At 48.7% G+C, this 20797-nt stretch overlaps 2 protein-coding genes across 5 annotated transcripts in view; both read right to left on the bottom strand.

Annotated features, from left to right (window-relative positions):
- The window catches only part of LOC116956529 (sulfotransferase 1C1-like), a 35640-nt gene extending 15515 nt beyond the window's left edge, over window positions 1-20125 (bottom strand). The window contains exons 1-2 of one of the 4 annotated variants that reach the window (XM_076054404.1): window positions 19958-20125; window positions 16643-16777 (exon numbers count right to left, since the gene is read on the bottom strand). In XM_076054404.1, the coding sequence (XP_075910519.1) occupies window positions 16643-16777; window positions 19958-20087 (265 nt within the window). In that variant the 5' untranslated portion in view covers window positions 20088-20125. Of the gene's footprint in view, window positions 1-539; window positions 864-926; window positions 1136-16642; window positions 16778-19957 lie in introns of those variants that run through there. The other 3 variants (XM_076054403.1, XM_032978211.2, XM_076054402.1) reach the window with 3 other exon arrangements.
- Window positions 2867-10199, bottom strand: LOC116956530 (sulfotransferase 1C1-like). Its single transcript, XM_076054406.1, has 4 exons — window positions 9482-10199; window positions 8860-8954; window positions 6762-6942; window positions 2867-6101 (listed from the first exon to the last, which is right to left on the bottom strand). The coding sequence occupies exons 1-4, from the start codon at window positions 9654-9656 to the stop codon at window positions 5986-5988; spliced, it is 567 nt and encodes a 188-aa protein (XP_075910521.1). The 5' UTR covers window positions 9657-10199; the 3' UTR covers window positions 2867-5985.
- Window positions 20126-20797: the final 672 nt, after the last annotated feature.

The following is a 20797-nucleotide window of genomic DNA, read 5'->3' as shown; positions in this document are numbered from 1 at the left end:
CCTACGTAGGGAGAGGCCCCAGACCGGTGCAGATAATCGTCACTGGCGTCGGTGGCCGTGAGTGGGAATTTAATTTAACTCGGGTAGCCGGGTTCGTAGTGCAGTGCACAGTCCAATGCGTGCCCACTAGGCACTCTTGACACACTCACGCATATTCCATGCATGCATTTTGAACTTCTTACGCACCGTACGTAGCCAACCGTGCTTATGATCAAAGCTGCGGGGGAAGCACAACAAACTGTGAGTCTCTATGTGAGTCTGTGGGGTCTCTGTGTGAGTCTGTGAGTCTCTGTGTGAGTCTGTGGGGTCTCTGTGTGAGTCTGTGAGTCTCTGTGTGAGTCTGTGGGGTCTCTGTGTGAGTCTGTCGGTTTCTGTGTGGGTGTGCGGATTTCTGTTAGTCTGTGGGTCTCTGTGGAAGCCTTTGCGTCTATGTGTGAGTTTGTGGTTCTCTATGTGAGTCTGTGGGTCTCTGTGTGAGTCTATCTATGCATTTATTTTGAACTTCTTTAGCACCGTACATAGCAAACCGTGTCACTCACCTGATACACCCACACACACACGAACAAATGCACTCACACGGACACACAGAGAGAAGTTGTTCTCCTGTATGTCAAGCAAGTGACCCGTTCTGCTCAACACACCGGGGCGCGGTTGAACCTGGAAGTGGATAAACAGCTGGGCGTGGATGAATATCTGACACGGATGAACACCAGACCGCAGATGAACACCTAACACGGAAGAACACCTAAACACACCTGAACCACCTTAACGCGGATGAACAATCTTAACGCGGATGAACACCTCACACAGATGAACACCTGACACGGATGAACAATTGACATGGAAGAACCACCTGAACACGGTTGAACAAACGAACAATAATGAACACCCGACACGGATGAAACATCTGAACAAGAATGAACCACCTTAACGCAGACGACGAACCAAGCCGACGCTTGAGATCCCACAGCCTCCGACTTTGCGGCTCAACGGTGCTCGACGCGATGCCAAACTCCCCCCCCCACCGACGCCGGCAAACTGAGAGCCCAGAGGGGATGGGGACCTCGCCTACGCGACACAGGCCACGGTGCCTCACAGCTAAGGGGTTGGGCGGGGGTGGGGGTGAACTCCCGTTGCGTTGCTGTTAAGAATCAGAGTGGGGAGTGTAGGGGGTGGAGGTGGGGGGTGGAGCTGTGGCATCGCCGGGTTTGTAGCGCAGTGCAGAGTCCACTGCGTCCCCCAACTCTGACCCACCCTGACCCACTCACACACAAAGGCAAAGATTCCCCGTATAGCCTGTAACAGGCCGTTGGGGTAAGTGCTGTTAGCGAGGAGCACCTATACTGACACACAAAAGCGAAGGTTCCCATATAGTAACGAGAAGCAGCACCTATGAAGGTCAGCATTGTGGCACACGAGGGGGTGGGTGGTCAGCAACCACGCCTGGCCACCTTTGTCTCCCCAGTGGTGATGTTTACTACACAACGTGCAAGGTACTCATTTTAGGCTGAGTATACCTGGGGGAGGAGGCCCAGGACCGGTTAGAGATAATTGTTACTGGTGTTATTGGCCGTGAGTGGGAATCAAACTCGGGTTGTTGCCGGGTTTGTAGCGTAGTGTAGCGCTAACCGCTGCACCACCATTCCCCTTTTTTACACTTTTCGCCACCAGCGTCACGTGACCTGCTATTCAGAGACTCAACTGGGATGAACCCATTCACATTGCCTTGGGTATAGGGGTTGGGAGAGGGAATTCTGGATTTCAACCAACGTACTTTGAACCCATGATCTCAGCACTCTGACTTACACAGTGGGTGCCATGGTTGTTAGGAGATGTCAATTACCTCGCCTGATATATACAGGAGGTCGTGGGTTCGATCACAATCCTAACACAACGGTGGCTAGGAGATGTTAAATACCACATCTGGTATACAGGGGGTCGTGGGTTCGATCTTGACCCTGACGACGCAGTGGCTAGCAGACTTTAACTTCCCTCACCTGGTATACAGGGAGTCCTGAGTTCGATCCCAATCCTGTCGATGTCTGCAGAATATTTGGAGTTTGCTTCTCTCTTTCTCTCTCTTTCCACGTGGGCGGGTGGATTTTTTTCTGGTCCTGCGTTTTTTTCCCCTCCACATTCAGAATGAACATCACGGCGTTCAGAGGATTTGGCTGCTTTAAAATTCCACGTGATAAGATGATGATGATAAGCCAACGTCGTTGGCTTATCATCATCATGTGATGGCCAGGTAGCTTCTGAAAAAAGAGCTCCTATAGAGCTCAGTGGAGCCATACCTGCTAAAATTAAAATAATTTAGTTAATAGTGAACTCCCGTTAAATTGCTTTAAAATAATCAGAGTGGGCTGGGGAGCTGTGTAAAACGTAGGGAGGGTTGAAGTGTGTGCGTGTGTGTATGTGTGTGTATGTGTGGACCCCCCTAATGGAACATCTTCCTCGGTTGGAAACATTTAAGCTGGCCTGCCTACGATCCATCCTGGGTTTAACCAGGCTGGATTGTGTGAGGAGCTCACAAATCCTTGAGAGATCTGGGCAGGGTCCCATCGGTGAGCTCCTCCAGCAGGTAAGGCTGCGTTGGCTGGGTGACGTAGCCCGCATGCCCAGCCACCGCATGCCGACACAGCTTTTGTTCGGCCGGATCGAGGGGGCTAAACGGGCGCGGCACGGGCTAGAGAAGAGATGGAGTGATGTGGTACAGGAGGACGTGGAGCTGAGTGGACTTGCCGATGACTGGTACCAGCGGTGTCAAGATCGGCCTCTGTGGAGGAGGCAGTCGCCCTCCAACAACAACGGAGGGTGGAGGAGCGACGCTCACACCAACGAGCGGAGCGCCGGGTGGCTAAAGCACAGCAGCTGGCACAGTAGGGGGCACAGGTGGTGCATCAGCCAGTCATCTCAGTCAGTCGACCCGTGGCACCTGGGTCTGCCCTGTGGCCTCCTGCCAGCGGGCGTTCGACACTTCACGTGGCCTCAAGGTGCACATGGCCTGGCACAAGCGTCTTGGTGACGTCACCGCCACTTAGTGGCGAATGGCGGTTGTTGTTGTATGTGTGTATGTATGTAAAGACGACTTTACACACTTCTCTTGAGACGGCACTTTATTGAAGACATGTTCACTTTACACAGGCGGAGACCCCACTGCAACAGCCTCGAGTCTCCCGCACATCTCCCTTATACACGGACCGAAGCCATGGCTCCCCTCCCCGAACCTTCTCGCCGACTCTGGACCCTCGCTCCACCAGCAAATTCGACCGTCCTCTTCCATCCCCTGAACCTCGCTCCCTTCTCGATTATTCCCGGAGCCACCAGTCCCTTCGCACTCACAGCTGACACCCCTGGTCATTACCTCCCGTGGCCACTAGTGTATCCGCACTGTAGGCTGATTCCCCTGTCATTGCCTCCCGTGGCCACTAGTACACTCACACCGCATGTAGATTCTACTGTCATTACAGCTATGTATATTTTTATTTTCTGGCAAAAACAACCCCCTATCTCCGCGGTGGTGCTGGACAGTAATGCCACCCTCTCTCTCCCTCTCGCTCCTTCTCTCTTCACTCTACCCCCCCTTTTTCTCTCTCCATCCCCCTCTATCTCTACACCCTTTCATCTCGACCCCTCTGTCCCCCTCCACTATTTGCACTCTGTCTTTCTCCACTCTCTCTCTCCCCTCCTCTATTTCTCCCTCTCTCTCCTCTCTCTTCCCTCTCTCTTTCCTTCTTTATCCACTACCCCTCTCCCCCTCTTCGTTCCTCTCCACCTCCATCTCCATCCTCTCTCTGTCTGCCCCCTCTCTACACCATCTCTTTCTCTCCACCCACGCTCTCCACTGTCCCCCTCTATCCATCATTTCTCTATTCCCCCTCTCTACACCCTCTCTCTCCACCCTCCCCTGTTCTCCACCATCTTACTATCCCCTCTCTCTCTCCACCCTCTCTCTCTAGAGAGCATGTCTCACCTCCACCAGCTCCTCCTCCAACTCTTCCTGCTGCTGCTCTTCGTTCCAACACTAGGAGCATTCAGAGCGCGGAGCCGCAGAACTGGGGGCATTCATAACTCCAAAGGATTGCCTGCAAAAGTGGAGGTTTACCACCAAAGGACTGACGATGAAGGGGAGTTCTAACACTGGTGGATTGGCTACAAAGGGTAGTTCTAACACCGGTGGATTAGCTACAAAGTGAAATTCTAAAGTCGATGAATTGCCTACACAGGAGAGTTATAACGCCAATAGATCTACTACAAAAGAAATGTCTAACACTGGTGGATTGACTACACAGGGGAGTTATAACACCAGTGCGTTGACTACACAGGGGGAGTTCTAACACCAATGGTTTGGCTATACAGGGTAGTTCTAACGCCAGTGGTTTAACCAAACACACCAGTTCTAAAGCGAGTGTGATCATTCCACATGTCACCGCCAGTGACAAGAGGGAAGGTGTCTGTTCTAACGCAACTGGCTTGGCTGAAAATAGGGTTTTGCAGAGCACCTTAATCTCGAAAAAAACAATGTCACGTGTGTCCACAGCGTTGAAACAATGATCCGCTACCGCGAACCCGGTCTGAAACTCATTGCATTTCCGACCAGCTCTACCTAGCCCGTGAGCTTGAGCACGTATGCAGGTTCTCAGGATGAATGGATATTCTGACCGCACAATCCGCAAAGCTGTCTCCCCAGCTATTGGGAGGCAACCATCTGAGGACCCAATAAAAACCATCACCTTGCCATACATAACAGGAGTTACCGATTTTTTTTCTTCCAAAATCTTGAACAAACACAAGCTCCAAGTTCGTTTCAATACAGTACACAAAATCCGTGATTTGATCCCATCGGTGAAGGATGTGATTCCTGACATGCAATGTCCTGGTGTCTATAAGCTAAGTTGTGTCTGCGGCAGCAGTTACATGGGTTAAATGAAGTGACGTGTCTCAGACCGGGTTCGTGAACACAAAGCGGATCTGAAGCACGGTAGGACCAATATCTCTGCCGTTGCTGATCATTGTTTTAACGCTGTGGGCACACATGATATTGCTTTTTCCGAGACGAAGGTGCTCTGCAAAACCATCGGGCTATCATCAGAGATTTGTTCATGAAGCCATCCAGATAAAGAAACACAGACACAACTTCATCCGAGAAGATGGGTACAGATTGAGCAATCATTGCAAGGACGTGATAATCCAGGTAAAGTCGTAACCTGCTGTGATGTTCCCATCCTTCCTGCGATTTTAGCTGACTCTCTGAGTTGCATTATTAGGTTGGATGTCTTTGTATTGACGGGCTGGATATCCTTCTCGCTCAGTCACCGATGCTGTGACATACTAGGCAAGTTATTGATGCTGCGACATTCTAAGCTCGTGCACTGACATGCTAATCTCTCACAATTCAATAGCCACTTCCACAGCCTCAGGGAGACCATCTCTAGCCACGCACTCTTACCCTGAGGCTGCACCCATCTCAGGCCTATATAAGACCTTGTTTCAGTAGCTTTCGCTCTCTCACCTGAAGACGGTCGCTCGTGTTGCGATCCAAACATCGTAATTTATTAATTTTCTATCTATGTGACTTTTACCGAAAGAACCAAAGAGTATGGATTCCTCAAATCAAAATCAAATGTATTGAGTCAATTTCAAATTAATAATATTACGCTGCTCAAAGAAGGTATTTACATGAATCTTTTACCTCTTTTGAAATGGTGAGATTGCCTTATTCTTCCTCATGTGTCCCGATTTTTTCGTAACTCACGAGTATAGCAACCTTACTTATTTATTTCCTGAGAGTTTCCCTTTACTTCATAATTGGTTTAAATAGGATTCACCCCTAAATGTGATTATGTACATATTTATTGTACAGCGTTGTGGGATACAATCAGCATGAATGACGCTATATATAATGTGAAATTAGTATAAGTATCATTACTTATAGCCAAATAAGATCATGGATACAGTCAGGAGCAGTGGGAAAGACGCCTGCCTTCAGGGCAGACAGTCTCTCAGGCACAGGTCAGTGGCAGCCATTTTATCTTTGTAGTGCTGCTCAAAAGCCTCCAACTGAGCAGCAGAGAAGTCATTCCTCCAGTCACCCACCTCCCCTGCAAAGACAAAGATGCCCCATATAGCCTTAACAAACTGTTGGGGTAAGTGTTCTTAGCGAGCACCTATGAAGACACACGAGGACATGGGTGCCAAGCACCACGCCCGCCCGCCTTTGTCGACCTAGGGGAGGCCCAGGGTCAGTTTAGATTATCATCACCAATGTTGGCCGTTAGCCGGAATGGAACTTGGGTCGCCGGGGCACGGTGCTGTAATTCTTCATGGGGTTGTCTCAATATCATCACCATCAACAACTGCCATTCTCCACGAAGTGAGATCGTCATTGATTGTGCGATGCTATGTGCACTTTAAGGCCACGTGAAGTGTCGAACGCCCGCTGGCAGGAGGTCATGGGACAGACCCATGTGCCATAGGTTGACTGATTAAAATGACTGGCAGATGCACCACCTGTGCCCCCTACTCTGCCAACTTTCTGTGTTTTAGCTTCCCTGGTGTTCCGCTCATTGTTGTGAGCGTCGGTCCTTTGCCCTCCATTGTTGCTGGAGGGCGACTGCCTCCAACTGCCCAGTAGCAGCGTCTTTCACGAGCCTCCTGCTCAAAACCGCTGGAATTAAGATCATCCCCATCACTACTACCACCACCATCATCATTAGCACCGTGTGTCCCGACTGAGCCTCCAAAAACGTTGAGATCTTTACCCTTGCGCATGAAGGGCGACACGGAGTGGTCCATGAAGTCCGTGGGCACGGTGCTGTAATTCGTCATGGGGTTGTCGCGCATCACGGGAAAGGAGGTGAGCTTCACCACCTCACGCAGCTGCTGCTCGGACAGCGGCCGCTCCAGGAAGCGAGCGATGCGGGACACCTCACGCATGGGGTCCTCAGCACGCACAAGGGGGGAAGAAGGGGTGGGGGAGCTTTATGCTTACAATCAGTAAGTAACGAGGCTGTGGGACTAAACAAAGCGGGTCCCCAGTCGTTTTAGAAAGACACACACCCGGCCCCAAATTGTCCGTGGTGATCCTCATTGGTACCATTTGGGAATGGATAAAAAAAAACCGAATGGGTGATGCCGCCGGTGAGGAAAAGTAATTGGGGGCTTCCTAATACTACTGGAGACTTAGCCAATCGAGAGTGTAAATAATCAATCAAATGTACACATTAGAGGGACGTTTGCCCTATGGACTCCTGCCCTATCGCCAGTCCAGGCCTGCTGACAATACAAAAACAAAGATCCCCCATATAGTCTTAACAGAATATTGGGGCAATCGACTGTTAGCGAATAACACCTATGAAGGCTAGCATCACACCCGGACGCCTTTGTCTCCCCGAGGGTCCCTAGCATGCCAATTCTCATCCCAGCTGGAGGTCTGGCGGCGAGGACCCGCTCGAAAAGTATTTTGTTCAGATAACCCGCCCTTTTCTATCATTCGCTTCCTTGCGGTTCGGCTTCATTGTTGAGAGGCTTCGCCTAGAATCCGTTATTTTTCCATGTTAGCTTGTTGCATTAGCACATTTCTGCAGTTCCCCTCTACATAGGTGATTGATGTCAGCCGGGACGGCTGGTTTTTTTTACGGGGGGGGGGGGGGATAATGTAGTGGGATAGAATCAGTAATGTAGCAGCATAGCGCTGGCTGCTGGCAGGGAAGGGGATCTGTGGCTTACAGCAGCTCTGACGCCAGCAGGCCAGGTTTTACACCAGAGGGAGATCTACGGGAAAGGTCAAAGAGGGGGCACATCAAGTTTCTTGAAACGGGGCGTGGCTGGGGGCAAAGTCAGGCCACGCTGACAGAATAAGAAGGGCCCCTGTGCGGCACCTCAGGGCTTTCATTTCGAGTGGGATCTCCATCGCGCTGCTGAAGTCTTCACCATCCTTCGACTCGTCATCTCCGTCTTCACCATCTCGGAACGCCACCAGTCAGGCAGCCTACCAACTGTCCTGACTAAGTAACGTTGCTGATCACAGATGAACTTATTAGAAAGTGTTAACCCTGACGGTGCTGGTTAATAAAGAAAGTGCCTACAACTCTTATTCGTCTCCAGAGTTAGTCACTACACAGGTGTAAAGAAGCTTCTTGGAAAAGTCCATTTTGTAGAAGTAGAAACTTTATTTCTATCATAATGTATTTACAGTTCCGAGTATAACAACCACCACACCTGTAATTACTACGACTCTCTTCAGTCCTGATAGTTTCCACCAAGTTGTTCAAAAAAAGTTGGCCCCGATGTCGTCCACCTTTATCGTCCATTAGTCCTGGGGCAAGCGCTTCGACTGCGGGCCTTGCTTCCCCTCATATACTCGCTTGGCCCCGCCCCTATTGGACAGTGCCCCCCCCTCCCCACTCTCTTATCATAGGTGTGATCTTTATTGAATAGGGAGTTTAGTGCCTTCTGGCCATCTGTTCCTAATTATTTCAAAACATGCCTTCTAGCACTTTCTCTGTACAGTCCCCTACACTAGCATCAACTCATGCTTGTGATGTCAACCAAGTTCAGCCCACAGAACCTAGACCTCTGAATGTGTTTGTTGGATGATAATAATTAAAACAGTGAGATGTGGTGGCATTGGCTGAGATGACCACTTTACCTTTTATCTGACTTGGGCCAAATCTACCTAACATCAATATTGTAAATGTTGTGGTTTACTCTCCAGCACACCGGTGTGCTGAACTAGTCACTAATTGTCATGTTTTGTTCAGAGTGACGAACCTTATTAATTGGATGCGTCAGATGGTGGCGAGTTTAATGACACATGTGTATCTATGCAATGTCCCAGAATGTTCTGCGGCCTTTTACTTCCTTCATGTCCTCGAAGAAGAGGTAGAGAATCCGGTGCCGCTCCCTCACATTCCACCACCCGGTCACATGATCATACCACGAGCCCCAGCACACTGTGGGAAGGAGGATGTGGAGCGACCGTGTTGGCACGTTAAAAACTCACGTCAGGATGCAATAAATTGCATCCCTTGAGGTCAGGTGACTTGTCCAGTAGTCCTTCGGTATGACTACCATTAATGGTTTTTGAGATTAACGTTTCATCCCCCATAGGACTCACTATGGTGTCAACTAATGCTAAAATGTTGATGTAATGGTATATGTGTTTACGTTATGCAAGCGGTTGCCAATTTCAGCCCATCTGAGCACTCGTACGTGGGGGCTGAGTCATGCGCGTAGCCAAACAACAACACCCATTTATGAGATTTTAGACCTCATACTCTTTGGTTCTATTCGGTAAAAGTTTAGACCTCCACTGGGCTTTGTTTATGTAATAAAGCACTTCCACGACGAATGTTAACAACGGCTTTCAGAGCTCCGCTCTCTCCATCCGGATGGCTTCCCTCTATCTCTCTCTCTGTTGCCGTAACGCGCGCACTTCCTCTACCACCATCGCGGCGCGTCTCTCTCTCTCCACGCTCACCGCTGGCTGGCGGCGCGCTGGAGGGAGAGAAGGCGTCGTTGGCATAGGCCGCCACGTGGCCGGTGGCGAGTAGAGGGAGGCGATGACGCAGTCCGGACTCCATTGCTCCCCACACCGACCCAGTCCTCTCATTGCCTCTCTTTATTTTGCCCTCGGTGGAGCTAAGCTTCCGCATCTAGCCACGCCCCCTCGTGGAACCTTCCCGATGGTTCCCGTACATTCCCACGAGCTCCTGCCGTTAGCTTTGGCCCAGATGGAACCCTTCCTTCTCATTGGATATTAGTTACCCAGCAGTGACCATGCAATTACCCCTCGTCGTCCCTTATATGGCGTTCTCTCATTACATCTACATTATGTTTTCTGTTTTGGAAGTGGAAAGAGCTCTCTTGCAGACTCAGTGATTATTTACTTATTTTTCTACTTACAGTATAAGCGCATTAATCGTGATAGCAATGTTTCTATTTCCCCTCACGGCCAACACCAGTGACGATTGTTTGAACCAGTTTTGGGCCTCCCCTAGGTGGACTCAGACTCAAATGAGTACCTGATGCTTCATATAAGCATCCCCACTAGGGAAACAAAGGCGATTGGGCGTTCTGCTGGCCACCTGCCCCTGGTGTGCCGTGCCGGCCTTTATAGGTGCTGCTTGATAACAGTACTTGCCCTAACAGTTGATTAAGGCTAAACAGGGGGTCTTTGTGTACCTATATCTGTGTTTGTGTTCATGATTAAATTAAGTTCTGGGCCATGTGAAATGAATTCGGTTCCCCACTACTAGTATAGTAGTGTGGGGGGGAGGGGGACCAATAGCGACTGTGGCTGCAATAACCCAGGTTCCTCCACCATTGCCGGTCATGAAGCGATGCAGGTATTCCTCCCAAGTGCCAGGCCCTGGCTGGTGCTGGTTCATATTTTCAAAGTGGAAGGCGGATACAGCGTTGTCCTTGGCGTTACATGCGACGTAGATCACCTGGGGAGGAGATAGCAAATGTAGGGGGAGAGTGGCACAGTGAGACACTAAACTAAAACTGCATTTTATTTTTTTCCAGCCAAGGCCTCCCCCCGCCCCCACCGAAGGATCGTGACCTCATACTGGTGGTGGCGTTTGTGTGTTCCAATGACCCTCAGAGCGATGTCGCCTGGAGTCGTGTACTCTTGGTAGAGTTTCCCTTGGCGAACAGATCTGGGGGGAGGTTACAAACAAATATCGGTCCGAAAAAAACCCCTTTTGAATGGTTCAGAAATATAAAAATTGGAGAACCTCGCCAGACAAGGTATACATGAACATTCCCCTCAAACCAGGCCTGGGGGTGGTGCTTACCACTAAGTGCCTGGTAGCTGGGTGACCCATGTAACCCTTTTCTGGAGTAACCTCTGGTGAGAGGCCCCGGACGGGTATGGGGATACTCACAAGCCCCCAGCAGGGTGCTATTCAGTTGGAGTTTGTCCCAGTGGATGAGAGGGTTGCCTCAATGGGACTTTGGGTCTAAGAAAGGAAAACTCTGACTTGTCTGTAACTTATGCACCAAATGGCATTTGAGAGTATTCGGCCTTCTTGGAGATGGTGGGTGCAGAGTGCCACCTACCGACTCCATAATCTTACTGGGCGACTTCAATGCTCACGTAAGAAACAATGGGAATACCTGGAGAGACATGATTGGGAAGAATGGCCCCGCCTCAACCCGAACGGTGAGATGTTATTTTAATTATGTGCTAGTCATGGAATATCAATAACAAACACCATGTTCGAACACAGAGATGTTCATAAGTGTTCTTGCTACCAGAGCTCCTTGGGCCAAAGGATATTGATTTAATCTATAGTTATCATCAGACGTAAGGCCGTAAGTTCTAGACACTCGGGTGAAGAGAGGGGCAGCGCTGTCAGCTAATAACCACCTGTTGGTAAGTTAGATCCGATGCTTGGGGCACCGACCAGTTAGACATGGAATGCCCAAACGAATTGTGCAGCTTTTCTGGGAACGTCTGGCGTAAGACCCAGTGCAGAAAGATTTCAACGTCCATCTCCGGGAAAACTCTTTTTTACACTTCAGGGGAGTACATATTCTTTGGGTCATTCGGTAAAGTTACGTAGATAGGTTTTAAAGACAAATAAAAAAACTAAAACTACGACGTTTCGATCGCAACACAAGCAGTCGTCATCAGGAAAAGGGGGTTAGCTTCTAAAGGCAAATTGTTTAGAAGGGTCTGAAATGGGCGTAGCCCAAATGCCAGCATTTGCTGAAATGAGGAGCAGTTGCTGAAATGAGGAGTTTGAACAGGCCATGGAAAGAGACTACTGGGCAGCCTCAAAGATGTTCTGGTAAACCGTCTGATGCCTTAGGAGGGCTCGATGGGACGTGGCCCAGGCTGTTCTCAGTAAGGGTGTGTAACATAGAACTCAACTAAGGAGATAGTCGAGAGGTGAAAGGAACACTTTGAGGAACTCCTCAACCTGGAGGACATGCCCTCCCCTTTCTCCGTCATCCATCCCACGTGGTCTCTCCTATATTAGGGGCACCAATCCAAGGCCTTGTTTCACTTTCTGACTGCCCGTGTTTGCACACACAGCATACAGACTATGTGAGATAAGTAATCTGTTGTGTTTCGGTCTTCACACGAATATACTTCTCCAGTCTACCTCTGCTTTCTAGCCTTAGAGAAGGCATGTGACCATGTTCCTCTCAATGCCTTGTGGGAGGTGCTGCAAGAGTATGATGTACCAGTGTCGCTTTGTGTGCTATCCAGTCTCTCTGTTTCCTGGAGTGAGAGCTGTGTCCGTATTTTTGGTCTCAAATAAAAGTCAGACGCTGTGGGTGTTGGACTCTGCCACGAGTGTGTATTGTCTCCACTCCTGTATGCGATTTTCATGGACAGGATATCAAGGTGCAGCCGAGGTATGGAGAGTATCTATTACTGGAGCATGGAGGTGGCATTGCTGATTTTTCAGATGGCTGTGATCTCCAGTGTGCATTTGAATGGTTTGATGCTGAGTGTTAAGCGGCTGGGATGAGGATCAGCACCTCAAATATAAGCTCATGGTTTACTTCTGGGAGACAGTAGTTTGTGCTCTCCAGATGAGGGGGGAACAACTGCCCTTAGTGGAGGAGTTTAACTACCTCGGGTCTCTTTCATGAGTGAATGTAAGTAGGAGCGTGAGATTGGTGTAGCGTCAGCAGTGTTGGGGGTGCTGTACCATTCCGTGGTCGTGAAGCGGGTGCTGAGTTCTCGAACAAAACCCTCAGTTTATAGGTTGTTCTACATTCCCACCTTCACCTATGGTCATGAGCTTCGGGTAATGACCGAAAGGATAATATCGTGGGTACAAGAGGCTGAATTGAGGTTTCTCCACAGGGTTGCCAGGCTTACTCTCCATGATCGGCCGAGGAGCTCGGTAATCCGGAAGAGCCTCAGAGTTGAGCTGCTGCTCCTCCAAATCGAGAGGAGATAGCTAAGGTGATTCGGGCACCTGGTAAGGATGCTCCCCAGTACATTCTACCTGGAAATTTACCGAGAATGTCCCTCTGGGGGACGACTCCAGGGACAGCCCAGGACATCCTGGCTGGACTATGTCCCTTGGCTGGCCTTGGAACGTTTGGGAATTCCCCACGAAGAGCTAAAGTCTGTCACCAGGGAACGGTAGATCTGAACGGCCCTACTCAAAATGCATCCTTCATGACCCTCAGCAGGACAAGCAGATTGAGAAACGAACGAACAGGCAAGGCCCCACTTAGTGGTATAGCTTTTTTTTCTTCCAGACGCGACCTGGCCACAATGAATAGCTCAATGAAGTGGCTCATAATCATGTTTATAGCAGGCAAATACTCTAAACGCCGTGATGTTAATTTTAAATGTGGAGGGGAAAAGCAGAGGACCCAGAGAGAGAGACACGCAAACGGGGAGAGAGACACGCAAACTCCAAATACACAGCAGGTGCCAGTGTCGGGATCAAACCCACCAACTCTTGCATCCAAAGTGAAGGCGTTAACATCTCCGAGCCATCATGGCGCAGGGAAGGGAGAGGTGGGCGGGATGTGGGAGACACTAAACTAGAACTTAACAACTTTTTTTATTTTGTCAGTTAAGGCCCACTGAGGTACTATCTATCCACAATTGATATGTAAACGAACATGGATAATCAAGTAGGACATTTATAGCAGCCAGATACTCTGAACGCGCGACATTGATTCTAAATGTGGAGGGAAAAACCGGAGAGCCTAGAGAAACACGCAAACTCCACATATCCAGGCATCAGGGTCGGGATCGAACCCACGACCTCGTGCATACTAGGCGAGGTAGTTAACATCTCGTTCCCATTGTCAGTCGAACGTAGTTAACGATCATCATCTCAGGAGGTGTTGCACTAATCGGTTCAGATTAGGGTCCACCCCAATCTTGTGATTTGTCTCTTCACACCCTAGAGACTCTATATTATATATAGGGAATGGTTTAGTTTGTGTTTGTATGTGTTTAGGGTGATTTGTTTACCTTTCTTGAACTTTGTATTGTGTTTGTTGTTGTTGTAACGTTCTGACCCCGTGCCCTTAACTAGACATCTGTGACGAAAATATTTTCATAGCTCATCGGAATCATCCTAATCGAAAATCACGTCGTCGTTACTCTCGTCACGGTCTGGAATATTTCACGCTGTAAGGAGGGTGTGACCGCTCCTCCCATCGTCGCAAAATTCAGCCACTACACGTCCATAGTAGTACCACTTCGCTACGTGGTTCCTGCTCTAATTAAGATTAAAATAACACGACAAAAAAGTGCAACCTTAAAATAAATGAGTTTTCGTTAAAAAAGAAAGTTTGTAAATAAGTAGTTGGGGTTCTTTTTGAACACACGGTTGCTGTTGTTGAAAACTAAATATCATGGTGGGTGGTTGTCAAGGGTGGACCCCTCCAAACTCGTAGCTTAGGCTCCCCCCCCACACTCGTTACGCTCCTGGGTGATGGTGGTGGTGATGGTGGTGGCGATGGTGATGTGGGTGGTGATGGTGGTCGTGGCACAGTAGGAGACACAGCTGGTGGTGCTTCTGCCAGTCATCTTAGTCCTGTCAGCGAGCCGTCGACACTTCACGTGGCCACACAGTGCACCTGGCCTGGCACAGACGGCGTGGTGACGTCACCGCCACTTCGTGGCGAATGGAGGATATTGGTATTGGTGATGATTATGGTGCTGATGGTGGTGATGGTGTTGGTGATGGTGGTGATGGTTGTGATGCTGGTGGTCATGATGATGGTAGTGGTGGTGGTGATTGTGGTGATGATGGTCGTGATCATGGTTATGATGATGCTGGTGGTGATGATGGTGTTCATGGTGGAGATGATGGTGGTTGTCACGTGGTACAAATCACTCCCAAGGGCAATGCAATAGGGAGGCTGTGGTCCAACTGTATAGGGGAAGGGGGTTGTGAAAAAGCAGGTTTTTGGGAGGCAAGGAGGAGAGATGGAACCACTTGCACGGAGTAATTGAAAAGTATAAAGGCGTGCAGCAAGTTGGGCTATTGTGTTTGGAACAGGTGGAATACCAGATTCCATCGAGGTGTCAATCACAATTGAGCGACCCAACCTAGCCCAGCGCCCTTTAATAGAGACCCCCCCCCCCCTCCCAGGCCCTACCACACAAAGAGATGCATGGTGAATGTAGGATGACCCCAGCCACAGGTATCTCTGCTCTCGGGCTCCAGCAAACAGGAGCGGTCCGAAGAAACATACAAGCTTCAGGCTGTATGTACCATGGTCTTTATTAGCATTCCTTGTGTGAATTTAAGTGAATACCCAGTGGGGGAGCAGAGACATGCAAGAACATTCAACAGAAGGGGTGGGGAGAGGAGCACAAGGAGGCCGCCACTACCGCCACCCTATGGTGGGAAGGAGCGTGCAGGAACCTGGCTCGCTTCCTCTGCTCTGGCGACGGTGTCCGGCCGGAGGTGGCCCTCGTCCCGCGGGTTCGAGCTTCACCCTGGATTCAGGTTGCTTGTGAATGCAGCCCAAAGCGGGTGGTCATCTAAGGCTTGAAGTGCCTTAAGGGTGTATGAATGTGTTCTGGAACACGAAGGCTTAGGTGTGAGGGTTCTGACGAAGGGGTCATCCTGTAACACATTGTAAGTGCACCACCGAGATGTTCTCGAGATGGACTACTGCTTGGAAACTGGCAGGGTGGCTTGTCTAAAAATTAAAACCAGACCAACCCTATTGTATCGCTCTCAAGTGAATGGTCTCGATTTCTCTCGATAGGCTCGAGCCCATAACATACACGGGTGTGACCTGGCTGAACAAAAGTACAATAGTGACATACTCTTTGGTTCTTTCGGTAAAGTCACGTAGGTATAAAATAAAATAAATGAAATCACGACGTGTCGATTGCAACACAAGCAATCATCATAAGTCTTAAGCGTACAAGGAGACGGCAAATCATTCAGCACCTCCACTCCTGTAGCCACGCGACCAGGAACATCACAATCAGAATCAGAATATTTAAACTAAACTTTTATTTTATTTTACCAGGTATTGAGCTTCGAATCTAGTAGCTTTTTCTTTTTTTTCAAAAGCGACCTGGTCATCGCAAATGATAGCTCAACAAAGTAGTTTATGTGGGAACATAAAACCTCCAAATATATCGCAGGGTTTCGTCAGGGTCGGGATCGAACCCACCGCCTCCTGTATACTAGGTGAGGAAGTTAACATCTCCTAGCCACCTTGTGCCTAAAACAATTAATCAGCAATAACGACACATGTACGTGATCTAACCCAAAAGCACCATTATTATGAATTAGCAATTCTACTTTCTTTTGGCTGCAATCATATGCCACGTGGTGATGATGTAGTAGTAGTAGTTTTTTTGATGCCACTTCGTTGAGCTATCATTCGTGATGGCCAGGCCACTTGTGAAAAAGAGCTACATCGCTCAGTGGGGCCTTACCTGGTAAAATAAAATAAACAGAATTGTTTAGTTTTAGTACGGGTCTCCATGAGTGGGTCTCTGTGGGTCTCTATGAGTTGGTTTCGGTGGGCCTCTATGAGTATGGGTCTCTGTGGGTGTCTGAGGTATGAGTGTCTGTGGACCAGGTCTGAATATGAGCTACGTAGCTCAATTGAAAACTTATTCCTGGTAAAAGTAAAACATAAATAATTGAGTTTAGTTCACTGCTGCTGTCACCTTTGCGAGACGTCATGTAATTTTTGCCCGTCCACTCCATGAAGATGATCCTCTCATACACAGGGCTGCGTTTGCAGTACTCCACGTCCACTCCACTCTGAATTAGTACCACGATCTCCTGGGTCCACGTGGTGCCTTAGAGAGGTAGGGGGGGGGGGGGTGGCCAAGATGAAGGTGGTGATGATTTTGAATGTGGTAGTCGTGAAGTTGAGCATGATGGTAGCAGTGATGGTAATGAAGGTGGCGGTAATGAACATGGTGGTCATAATAATTATGAATGTGATGGTAGTGCTGTTGATGATGATGGTAGCAGTGTTGGTGGTGGTGGTGGTGATGATGATGGTGGTGGTGGTTATGATAATTATGAATATGGTAGCAGTGGTGGTGATAATGGTAGTGATGATGGTAGTAGCAGGTGGTCGTGATGATCATGAAGGTGGTTATGGTGGTAGTGGTGAAGGTGTTGGTGATAATGGTGGTGGTTATGACAATTATGAATGTTGTAGTAGTGGTGATGGTGATGATGGCGGTGTGCAGTGGTCGTGATGAAGGTGGTAATGGTGGTGATGATGAATATGGTAGTAGTGGTGGTCAATCGATTGCTCCCTATTGGTCAATCATATTATGTAAGCTGATAATCTGGTGATTGTGGCTCACTAAGAGGAGTTGGAGGCTCTGCTCTTTGACCTGGAATGAGCCACTAAGAAGTGGGGCCTTACCATTAGCCCCACCAAAACTAAGCACCTACCTCGGTATTTTGTGCCATCAAACAATCCTTCCCCTCACCAAATTGATGATGGGACAGTTCCCAAACCTGGCCAGTCTGCTGATTACCAGCTCCGGTATGACAGCAGAGGTCTCACTCTGAATCAGTTTAGCGGCATTATATTTTGATTGGCTGCGTAACGCTGTATGGAAGCTACCTGGTCTGTTGCTTCACGCGAAGGTTTTGGTCTTCTTGGCCACAGTCAGGAGCTCACAAATCCTTGAAAGATCTGGACAAAGTCCCATCGGTGAGCTTCTCTGGCAGGGAAGGCTGTGTTGGCTGGGTCATGTAGCCCACAGGCCCAGCCACCACATGCCTAAACACCTTTTGTTCGGCCGGAGAGAGGGGGCAAAACTGTGACTGGCACCAGTGGTGTCAAGACCGACCTCTGTGGAGGACACTACTGGGCAGTTGGAGGCAGTCGCTCTCCAACAACGGAGGGCAGAGGAGCGACGCTCACTACAAGTGGGGCACCGGGCAGATAAAACACAGCAAATTGGGGTGTAGCCGGTATGGGCTTAATGTAATGCATCACACGTATAATTATCAATGGAGCTAATGATGACCATCTTTTGGAACCATAGACTCGTGTGACTGCACGGTAGATCACACCCACCATTGGAGTAATTAATTCAAGGTACAGGGCATTTATTCAGATTTGGATGGATGCTGTACCGGGATTGAGCAGTGAAGTGTTGCGTAACGTTGGGTCGATTGACGTACATGCATGTGGTCATAATTACAGATGCACGAATGCTCCTCAGAACACTTTAAAATAAAGAGTTGCCATTCCACAACCCTATGGTGTACCTCGGTGGTGGAGTCACTTGATCCTCAAGAGGAGGGCAGAACACAACGCAGAGTATCCATTTATCGCCTTCAAACTCGTCTTATTGTTGTCCTAATTAACCGGCATGCCCCCTCGTTATGGTCACGGGAGGAGAGGAATAGGGAGAGCCGGTTATACTGGTAGGAACGAAGTTGTAAACTGAGTGTACCAGCCTGCAATAGATTAATGTGTCCGTCCGTCCGTCCCCTTTCAATACTTTAACGAAGTGAAATCTCGTGCTGTTGGGTGTAATAAAATTGCGCAAAATTCCAATGTTCCTACCAGCCCACCCTGCAGGGACCTGTTATTGGCAAAGTAGGAGACACAGTTGGTGCAGCGGCCACTCATCTAAGTCAGTTAACCCATGGCACCTGTTCGGTCTGTCTCGTGACCTGCCAGCGGGCGTTCTACACTTCACGTGGCCGTAAAGTGCACACAGCCTCCCACAAGCGCCGTGGTGACGTCACCACCACTTAGTTGCGAATGGCGGTTGGTGTTGTTAATGATCATAGATGTGGTGGTGATGAAGGTGGTGGTGGTAGTGTGAAGGTGGTAGTAGTGTTAATGGTGGTGGTTATGATGATTTTGAATGTGGTAGCAGTGGTGGTGATGACGGTGGTGGTGGTGATGATGATGATAATTATGAATGTGGTATTTGTGATGGTGATGATGGTGATAACAGTGGTCGTGATGAAGGTGATGGTGGTGGTTATGATAATTATAAATGCCCAAATGGTGGTGATGTTGATGGTGGTAGCAGTGATCGTGATGAAGATGGTAGTTGTGATGAAGGTGATGGTGGTGATGATGGTGGTTATGATGATAATGGTGGTGATAAAGATAATCTTGAAGATAATGGTGGCTATAAAGATGGTAATGGTGATGATGATCATGAATGTGGTGGCGATGATATTTCACTAGTAACACGTTTTTTGTTCCTGGGTAGTAAGTGTTATTTTCTAATTGCCTCAATTAGTACAGAAAATGGATATTATTCCCCACAAACGTTGCTTTTGTGACCAGGACTGCATGTGAAGGAATGACACAAATTCACACGTTTTCTAATTGAAAATAGGTAAATTTCAAAATATCAGTGTCCTGGTCACAAAATCAAAGTTTGTGGGGAATAATAGCCATTTTCTGTACTTTTGAGGCATAAGCAATTGGAAAATAACACTTGCTACCCAGGAACAAAAAAAATATTTGTTTTTATTACACGGTACCGCATTAAGCTAGATGATGGAGATGATTTGATGATGGAGATGATTTTTGCACCCAGCGTTGGTGTACGGTGCTTTTTCAGGAATAGTTTGATGTTTTTTCCTGGATTTTGTTTGCACAGTCGCATAGTCACTTTAAGACGTTTTCTTGTTCATGTTTTTGTTTTTTGTTTGTTGCGGTTGCACCCGATTCAAGAGCCGAATGGCTCACAGGGCTATACCAAATAAATGGAACTGGAACTGGATGATTATGAAGGTGGTGATTGTGGTGGCGGTGGCAGTGGTGGTGATTATGAAGGTGGTGGCGATTATAATGAGATCCGTTTTGAGATAGTGGGGGTGGTGGTGATTGTAATAATGATGATCGTGCTAATTCTGGTGATGATGATGATGACGATGATTATGATGGTCATCGCGATTGTGGTGATGATTATGAGGGTGGTGAATGTGATAATGAAGATGATGGTAATGATGCTGATGCTACTGCTGTTAATACTCACCCGCCTTGGGGTAAGTCGCTATGAGGAGGTCTCCGGGCCTGGCTTTAAACGACTCCACCAGGCTGCAGTCCCTCGCTATGAAGTCCAGCATGGAGACTCCATGCACTGGCTCCAGTTTGGGCCTCTCCATACCAGCAGCTCAGCAAGTAGGATGCTGGGAGAGTTGGGAGCAGGGGAGGTCCAAGGAAAGCCGTTGGTTGAGTCGTCTGCCCTGGTATTGATCCCGAGGACTTCGTTGGTAAGCACAGGAGACCTGGGTTCGAGTCAGGGTTTCATATAGATTGGTGCTCATTGGTGATCTCGTACTGAGCTACACACTGCCAATGGAAGCCCCTTGTGCTACAGGCAGGCCTCGAATTATGAACACCCAACTTACGAACACCTGCACTTGCGAACCATTCAATATATGTTTTACATTAATTTAAATCGCAAATTCGCAGTTGCAAACTGGGAGTGCTTGTCCGCATACTTGTGTGTTTCTGTGAAGGTGAGTGTGTGTGGGGGAGCAGTTAATGCTTTGCGCTACGAACCCGGTGACCCGAGTTAAATTTCCACTCAGATCAACACCACTGACGGGCATCTGAACCAGTCCTGGCGCCTTGTCCCCTAGGTCGACTCAGTCTCAAATGATTACCTGGTGCGGTGTGTAAAAACATCGCCGCTGTGGAGACAAAAGCGGCCGTGCGTGGTGCTGGGCACCCACCCTTTTGCGTGCCATTCCGGCCTTCATAGGTGCTGCTACTCGCTAACCGCACTGGGCCAAACAGTTTGTTGCAGCTGCAGGGGGTTCTTTATATTTGTAGTGTGGGTAATATCGCTTTTTCAAGCCAATAATAGATG

The sequence above is a fragment of the Petromyzon marinus genome, chromosome 66 (genome assembly GCF_048934315.1).
Source record: "Petromyzon marinus isolate PM22_M1 ecotype Great Lakes invasive population chromosome 66, UKy_Petmar_22M1.pri1.0, whole genome shotgun sequence".
Classification (NCBI taxonomy): Eukaryota; Metazoa; Chordata; class Hyperoartia; order Petromyzontiformes; family Petromyzontidae; genus Petromyzon; species Petromyzon marinus.
The sequence above is the reverse complement of the archived record's forward strand: the minus strand, read 5'-3'. Positions and strand labels throughout refer to the sequence as shown.